This window comes from Megalops cyprinoides, chromosome 20, assembly GCF_013368585.1.
Source record: "Megalops cyprinoides isolate fMegCyp1 chromosome 20, fMegCyp1.pri, whole genome shotgun sequence".
In the NCBI taxonomy this organism is placed as follows: domain Eukaryota; kingdom Metazoa; phylum Chordata; class Actinopteri; order Elopiformes; family Megalopidae; genus Megalops; species Megalops cyprinoides.
Genome location: NC_050602.1, coordinates 3,529,795 through 3,538,971, shown reverse-complemented (window position 1 = coordinate 3,538,971; position 9,177 = coordinate 3,529,795). Strand labels below are relative to the sequence as shown.

At 41.0% G+C, this 9,177-nt stretch overlaps 1 protein-coding gene across 1 annotated transcript; it reads left to right on the top strand.

The window, feature by feature from the left end:
- The first annotated feature begins 1,281 nt into the window (after positions 1–1,281).
- arpc5a (actin related protein 2/3 complex, subunit 5A) lies at positions 1,282–7,684 on the top strand. Its single transcript, XM_036554156.1, has 4 exons — positions 1,282–1,540; positions 2,995–3,067; positions 3,514–3,690; positions 5,310–7,684. Exons 1-4 carry the CDS (start codon positions 1,401–1,403, stop codon positions 5,370–5,372), a joined length of 453 nt encoding a protein of 150 aa, XP_036410049.1. The 5' UTR covers positions 1,282–1,400; the 3' UTR covers positions 5,373–7,684.
- Positions 7,685–9,177: the final 1,493 nt, after the last annotated feature.

Sequence of the window (9,177 nt, the reverse complement as noted above, 5' to 3'; positions counted from 1 at the left end):
GACACCGAGAAAAAGCACTGCCCATGACCAGCTCGAAGGACGAAAACATCGTCGACAAGAAAGATCACTCAACTTCAGTAGTTTGGAGATATTTTGGCTATTTACAATCCGACATAAACAGAGAACTACAAACTGCCGAAGACATGTGCCTTCAAAGACAGGCAACACCACAAGCCTGTTTCATCATTTGGAACAATATCACCCGTTAGAACACGCAGAAAATAAGAAATTACAGTCCCAAACGACTGTTGTTAGTGGACCCTCGACAAGCACCAGGCCAGTACCCAGCGCGACTACCCAGCAGCAAACAATCGTATGAACATTTTCCAGCATCGTGCCTTACGACAAAAAAAAAAAAACTAAAAAAGATATGCTTCCCATTAGCACTGTCGAAAATGAGGGATTCAAGAAGCTTATCAGAGTCCATCAAATGTAGTTTTTATATATATTGTTTTTCTTAAAATACAGTTCTGTTTTATTCTAAAGGATAAGAAAATAATTTATGTTAAACTGTTGTTTTGCACAGCCCAAATAAAATTCTTGAATGATAATCTGTTACACATGTATTCCTATCGCTGAAAAATACAGAACTGATCAAATACAGGTTTGTGTGTTTGCTTATCTTAATACATAGGCCTATAGATACATGTCTGGTAAATGGTTGAAGCCATTGCAGTTTCCTTGATGTGATTATATACTGTATGTTATGGATAAGGACTTCTCACAAGTATGTGGGCTTTTTATGTTATCTTTAGATACAGTACATAGATACAGTAAGTCTACTGAAGGGTAATGCAGGTGTAAGACCCGTTATATTTGTTATAGGTCTTCAGTAGTCGCAGCTCCTCAGTCCATCATCCCCCCCCCCCCCCCCCCCCCCCCCACACCCCCCCACACACACACACACACACACACATTGGCAACCGTACATGTAAACCTCCTTTGGATAAAAGAAATCACAACTTTATCCTGCTAGTAGCAATGGATGGTAATGAAGTGATGGCTTGCAGGCTAATAATTGGCCATTAATGATTGCTTGTTGAGATTGTCTTAATATGTTTGCAGGCGCCAGTAACCAAACAGATAAATTTATTGCGCAGCGCTTTTCCTCCTAAGCAATTCTGTCATGGCATAGAATGTCGTTTTTGTTAGACACGGAGGGAGTGAGGACTGCCCCAAAGTGTAAACGTTCACGCTCACCAGTGAATGGAATAGAGGAGGGGTGTCGGAATCATAGGACTCACCACCAGGGGCGCTCTTTTACGGAAGTAAAGACGAAGCTGTCGGGAGAGGGAGGAAGTGGGGACTCCTTGAAATAAATTTGCAAAAGCACCGGGTTCATTCAACCGAGGGCTCTGTTTTCAGGATAATACAGGGATTTTCCTTGAACGTCCCGCATAATGTCGAAGAACACCGTGTCCGATCGTTTCAGGAAGGTTGATGTTGACGAATACGATGAGAATAAGTTTGTCGACGAGGAGGACGGCGGGGAAAACCAAATCGGTCCGGATGAGGCGGAAGTGGACTCGCTGATAAGACAATATCCTTTAATAGTAGCATAAGTTAACGACTGAAGTCTAATTTATTGTCAGTATGCTTTGTTTGTACAAGTTGTCAGTTATAGCTGGATTACTATCGAATGTGCCTGAAACCCATTTTCATGGAGACAGCAATTTTAATGTTTTTCGTGCAAGACAAGGGTGTGGTGCAAACCAGGGTGTTTCATTCATTCTCTCTTTGCCAGCATCACTCAGATTGTTTTTATCTAGTAGCTGAAAATGGTGACATGCGTGCGCGGCACTTACAGCAGAATACACTGATGATTATACCTGGCTACCTAGGTAGTTTGCTCGCTAGCTGACACCAGTGAGCGAAATTACAGTATGCATTTTCTATCCGCCAACAAGCAGAATGCATAGGTAGCGAGCTAGGAACACCATAAACACAAATTAATCGGAAACAATGTTAGAGCTAGCAAGCTAGCTAGATTTTGGCATCGTGGTACAATTTTCGTGAAAGTGTGATTTTTACCCAGAACAATAACGCAATTTCACACTTCCATATCTGTGGAAAAATACGATTTGTAGTGTGTAACGCTGTCTAGCGAATAGCTGGATATCTCAGAGGAAATACTGGTAGCAAATCGAACAATTACCATCTCTTTTCATTGTAATGTTAGCTAATAGCACTTTTAAAAATTGCTGTTCTCATGTTTCAGGCAATTTCAAGCAACCAGACACCCGAAGCAAGAGAAACAGGTAGTTCGCAGGGCTGTTCGCTTGCTGTGTTTTGACATGTCAGCAATTAAAACACATTCTCTCACATTCCTGGAATTTTTGTGGGAGTTGTTTCACAGGAATGACTGCTGTGGGCTTACATTAATTGCATTCCAAGGACAGTTTTACCATGGACACCCTATGATTTTGACAGATTTATTTGTCGAAGTTTTGAATGGGGATTTGGTTAAGTATGAATACCATATCATACTTCCGTCATTCTTTCAGTTATTTTCGAGACTACTTCCGGTTTTAGCAGCACTGCGGTTGAAGTCGTGCTTTTAACCTACTAACCTAAAAGCGAAACCCCAAAGCTGCAAAGGACTGTTCTCTTAAAATGAACAAAAACTAGTTGGAATAGTATTTAGCGGGATATGCCCAACATTTACAAAGCAATTATTTGATAGGCTGTGTACACAGCCACTAAACACTTAATAACTAGTCCATATGAAAAGGGTGTCATATTTAAAATAACGCCAAACTCCTATTGATATATAAATGTGAAATAATGGTAGCAAGGATATTTCTTAGGGGAATACCAAATGAACACCTAAATATTTGTCCCTGAAGGCTAATCCATGTGCAGCTTTGTCCTGAGTTACTGACATCTGATGCATTATCAACAGCCTTCCAATTATCTCAGTTCAATTGTTGGAATGTGTCCTTGAATATGTTTTGTTTCCACACGGCAGTGTTTCCCTTAACGCATCTTTTGCAAAGGGAACATGATGAACGCTCTCCAAGCTGTGTTGAAGAACCCACCAATCAACACAAAGAACCAGAATGTTAAGGTAACCAGGTCTCCTGTGCTTAGTACATACCTGCCTGCGTAGTTGTAATTATATAATGCAGTTTGTGGCATGGGCTGCAACTTGTGCGTGCCAGTGACAAGTAAGATATGCTGAGCAAAAAACCCCTGCTTGAGAGCCTGTATACAGCAAAATATATTGATTTTGTGTTCTGCTGTCCATCTAGTCCTTCTGTTCAAATGAGACTTTGGAAAATATGGCTTCTATCCAATAAAAATTAATCCTTGGATGAAGTCAGCTTTTTAAGTGTCATACCATCATTTGTTTTAGCAGCATGCTCATAATTACATTTGTATTTGCCTTTTAGTTACATTTAGTGAAGATGCAGGTACTTTGCTGTACATTTCAGGGACAAATCTTTGTTAACCTCTAGGGGACAGCATTCCTCACAAGTTGTACAGCAATCCTGTTTGTGTCTTATTGGGTAGGACCGAGCAGAGGGCTTGGTGCTAAAGGTCCTCAGCTCGTTCAAGAGCAGTGACATAGAGAAGGCAGTGCAGTCACTGGACAAGAACGGTGTGGACCTCCTCATGAAGTACATCTACAAGGGCTTTGAGAAGCCCTCAGACAACAGCAGTGCTGTTCTGCTGCAGTGGCATGAGAAGGTAAGTGCACGCTGCAGCCAACGACCAGGGGCTCATTGCAGTGCTCAAAGCCAAGGACAGCCAATCAGCAAGCTGGCCTGCAGCTGTATGAAGTTTGGTTGGTCAAAAAACAAGTGATGGTAGTGTGTTGTGATAGTCAAGTGCACAGTATCTGCAGGGGGGGAAATGACATGGGAACACATTAAATTATGTTTGTAGCAGACACTCTTATCCGGTGCAACTTACTTGCTTACAGTTTTACATTTAGACAGCTGGATATTCACTGAGGCAGTTTTGCCAAAGGGTACAACAACAGTGGCAACAACCTTTGAGCTCCAAGTCCTGCTACTTACCTGTAAGAGCCATTCATATGTGTTGTATGTATACTTTATACTGGTATGTCACTCTTCCACTACTTTAACACACCCTGAAGTTTGCCATGTCAGACTTTTTCAGTTTAGAGGCAAGTCAGGTTTAACTGTCAGGAGTCATTTTCGGGAGGATTGTAACTGTTTCTTTTGTCCCTCTACAGTAACAACGATACTTCTTATACTTTTATACCAAAGTCATTCCACATTTGTACAAAATAGTACAAAAACTGGTATTGATAGAACTGGTATTGATAGAACGCACATGTGAGTTGTTGATCACAACGAAAATTAGTTTCTGTCTGTAACGTTATCTTTTAAAATGACGTTTATCTGAAAAGTGTTACTTTCGTCCTGGATCTCCCTGAAGTAGCCTAATGCTGTGTAGTGTGCGTGTTACGTTATATGGTTCGTTACTATTGTTATTTCAGTTAGCATTTGCTATATTTTTTAATGTTAAATCGCTGTTTCCTCAAAGCTAAAATTAGCTAGAATTTTTCCAATCTAGTGTTCTAATCACACCGGTTTTAGCATACATGCTAAACGGCTAATCACACCGGTGACCATACGCGCGAAAAGGTTATTCCATTATGCTAAATAATTAATGGCCTAACATTAACGAATTGCAAAGTTAAGGCTATACGCAGCTAAATTAATATATTGTCATATGCGCTATTAGGCTTATCCAAGTGTTCATGGGGACTGGGGCAGCTAAATTACCTTGCTTGCATGTTGAACTTCATGTTCTGTTTTTTACTTATCATTTGTTTTATAAGTTATTGTGCTGGTGTTACAAGTTCATAAGTTATGTTATACTGTGTTGAAATAAATTAACAAAATGTTCACTTTTGTTGCTGGTTGTTCCAACACATTCAGAATAATTACCGCTTTTGCTGTTAGCATTGTCATTAACAGGTGGCTCGCTTCTTGTGTGCGCTTGTAAAATTTATATTTATATATTATTACAGTTTTGTATTTCTCTGTAAGGTAGCACAGTGTTAACAGTGTTACTTATAACATTCTTTCTCAGCCCTGGAACTCAAACCATTTTCTGATGCCCCAAAAATATGTATATATATATATATATCTAAATAATTAAATTAATATCATAAACGTGCGACAACTAGTCGACTAATGGCTTGAACTAACAACCACTAGTCGACTAGGAAAATCTTTTGTTGGGGGCAGCCCTAGTTGGGAAATACTTGTCAGATAATAACCGCAGCTCTAGTTTAAATGTTAATGATGTGTTTCCTACCTTGTTTCTTCCAGGCCCTATCAGCTGGTGGAGTGGGCTCCATAGTGAGAGTACTTACTGCCAGGAAGACAGTCTAAGCAGGCCTAGCTCCGCGTGCATCACCAAAGGGATTTGCTGGAACAAAGACCCAAACCTGGTGCCTCCGGGATGCCGTGGAGGTTCTTTTAGGCTCTTCCTTGCTTTATCTCTGCTTATTTCAAGCCCCCATCTCCACCCTCACCCCCAGATACAACAAGCCACTAAGTTCCATATACTTCCCAACCCAAGTGCTCCTCATAATGGGAGTAGGCTGCATTCTGTGGCAAGAATGAACACCTCTCCAGAAGGTGCTACCAGATGCTTTTTTAAAGAGAAATAGAAGCTGCCAGAAAACAGGATGTCACCTCAGAGGGACAGTGGCTCATCTTGGCCCAATGCACCCAACAGCTGTGAAACATAAGAGACTCTCCTCTGAAACTCAAAGAAACCACGTTCCACCAACTGCAAAATAGGATTGGTTCGTTTTTTCCGCATGATTGGCCGGTCTACTGGGTTTCTTTGTATTCCAGGAAAATGCCCTGTCAGCCATTCCTGGACAGTCCCACTGTGAAAAAATACGCCTGAACCCCTTATGCTGTCAGTGGAGGCCCCTTTTGTCATGGGGTGCCCGTTGCACGTATCTTAAGCTTCATAGCATCACTGTGATGCACAGTACCATCACATTCATTAGTATTAGCATCCATAATATTAACTAACAATGGAGGGTGTCAGCTCTGCTCCATTTGTGTGGTATTTGACATGCATTTGCTTTTTTGCCATTGTAACATGAAACAACACTTTCATTACGTAAGCTTTTTCTGTAACATAAAGCACCACCCAACTGTGCCCATGTTTCATTACTGTGTCATGGTGACGTTCATGCAGCCAATGTACAGTTACCCTGTCGCTTCCACTAAATGTATCTATAATGCCTGTCTATGCCGATTGATAGTCAGTTGTGTTATTCAAGCCCGTTTTGATCAAAGGGAGAGGGGAAGTTATGGTCGGTAATTGCGTTTCACTTTCCGGCAGTGGGTTAGAAGATGACACTGAAGGAATTGTCCGCTTAGTATTACTTCATTTCATAACATACGTTAGCCACTGAAACTTGTGACCTTGTGACCAAAAGTTTTTTTTAATCTGACTTTTTGCTGAAATGTCCTTTTGCTCATTGATTGCTTGCTTGATTTCTTTCACGCAGAGTGCCATTTTCAGTTTGAATCATTTCTGAAGCCTCCTTTTGCCCAGTACGGCTTGGCTGGAGTCATGCAGAGAAATGGTCTCTGCTGGACAGTGTGTTGAGGTCTGGCAGAACTCTGGTCAAACCGGAAGAAGGCGTAGGCCGATGACGCCCACCGTACCCACGCAGTGATCTATACTGGTCTAGAGGGGCGTCAGTTATTAGATCATGTCTGGTTTGATCCTGCGGGAAAATACGTCACTGTTCCAGTAACACCATGGTTAACAGCGGTGTGTCGAACCGTTCACCATTTCAGTTATAATCGACAAACATCACAGTAATGTCTCAAACTAACGTAATTTTCAAATGTAATGGGCATGACAGTGATATTTGAAATGACCCTTCCTTTTCAGATGTGTTAATGCTAAATATGCAAGATCGCTTTCAGCGGTGTGGTTTGGACCCTCGCTTAGCGCGTCTTGCCAAAAATGCATGCCGTCCCCCGCTGTGGAGAGGACGTGAACTGTGAGTTCAGTTCACAAGAGAACAGCAAGACACAGCATCTGGAACCCAAGTACACTGGATAATGAACATCGTTAGTTCATTCTTTCGTCGGCATTGCAGATCGTAGGTCTGTCAGTGTGCACAATACGATGATGTTTTGCGCTGAGGCTCCTATGCGACAAATCAGAGTTAGCCTCACAATCAAGGATGCCAGGATTATGGCTTGTGAGCTGCAGGCCAGCTGCTGGAAAATTGACATGGGCCTCCCACACTAAGTGATTTCATGGTTAGAAATTAATCTGAACGAACAAAAACCGGCAAAACCTTTCTGCTTCTATGCCTTCAGTTACTGATGATCATGGTTGAGTTCATTAACATTATTGTCCTTTAAATTTGTTCCTGGTGCATTGTGGGCCATGTGAAGTGCTGTGCACATGAACAGGTGCTCTGTACTGTATGAAACTGTGATAACTGCCTCAGCCTTCAAGGAGAAATTCTGCGTAATGCAGTGTCGGGTGACGTCTGGTGATTCCTGGAAAATGACTTTGTCTGGAGGCCTTTTGTGTTTCATTGCATACAGTACGTGCTAACATCCATGCATTGTCAAAACACCTTTCACTGTTGTTTTGTCACCATAATGTATGCTGATGTTGTCACTGACTTCAAATGCACCAAACCAGTTTACAACCTGCCTTATTAAATACTTTTTTAATGTATTATGCCTTTGGAATACAATAAAACATATATATTCAATTGTGCAATGTTTGTGTGCTTGTCTTTTTTGCAGCAACTAACATGTTTTTTTCTTTCAGAAATACTAATTTTTCACGTTTGACACTCTTGCATATTTGTAAGTGAGTTTTTTTAACTACACCAAATGAAATCAAAAGCAACAAATAACAGAAAGCAAGAGCACAGCACCTGGGGTGTCTGTAGACTGCCAAGGTTTAAATAGCATCACCACTGCTCTCTTACAAAAACAACCACTAGTGACAGCAGAGAAGTAGGGGCCTGTCTTTTCCACCGGCCATCTTTATAAACGATAGCATCAAATCTTGAAAAGACAGTTAAGTCAGAAGAGGAACGCAATCAAAAGCAACAACAAGGAGAGTTAAATATAAGGATATTGTGATTATGTGTCGATTAATAAGAAAATGCCTACTTTTACGTAAATCAGGTTTGTAAGCAGATATTTGACAAAGGTCTTAAGTAGCACTGTGTCTGGATTAGTAATGTATTGAATCAGAACGGGAGATTTATTATTAAATCAGATACTTGAGTTACTGTACAGTTTTGAGGCAGTCTGATGAAACCATAAAAGGCTGATCCACTGAATTAAATTATGGTCAGACACGAAAAAGCATAAAATAAAGAATCCAATTCACACCAATGAGAAGTGGGTGCAGTCCACATCCTGACAGAGCTGACAGCGTGCACACTGGACAGATTCCTTAAAAAAGGGACAACTTTTCAATGAACCTGAATGGAACGTTTGTCACTTGAGCACCACCTGCTGGTGTACATTAGAACTCGTATATCGGGAATTTTCCAACATCGTACTTTTTAAGATCCACCGGGGCGCCTGCTGGGTGGAGACCGGAAAGTCGGTATTCCCCACCACTTGTTGTCGTGGCCCATTTTGCCCCCACAACTTTTTGAAAGCCTTTAGTTATTTGAAACCGTCGTTGTCCCCAAGCATTGCATTTTGAATATGCGCACTCGTGCAATTTTCCTGGTATCGGGAATCAGGGAATCTCAGGGTTTGCCAAACCGTTCCGGGTTTTTTTTTCTGATTCCAGCAACTTCGGACCCAGCGTGCACTGTAATGGACATAACATGTTTTTTTTTTTTAGCTTAATCAAATGAAAATGCAGCATTTCACATTTTGACTTCCGCCTAGCAACAATGCAGAGTCTAACCAACCAATCAAGTTGTTACTTATATATTCCCAATGGAAAGTATCAGGCACCTCGGAAGACAAGCATGGAAGGTAGACACAACAGGAGGAAGAGTAACAATCTTTTTCATATCTTAAATATTAATGTATATTCATGCTGACCTTGCAGTTTTGAATTAAATGTAATCTTGACATGTTAAAGTGATCAGAATACAGGTTTATTTCATGATATCTGCAATATGGAAAACAGGATTTTTTAAAATTTGAATGTCCATCCAGACGG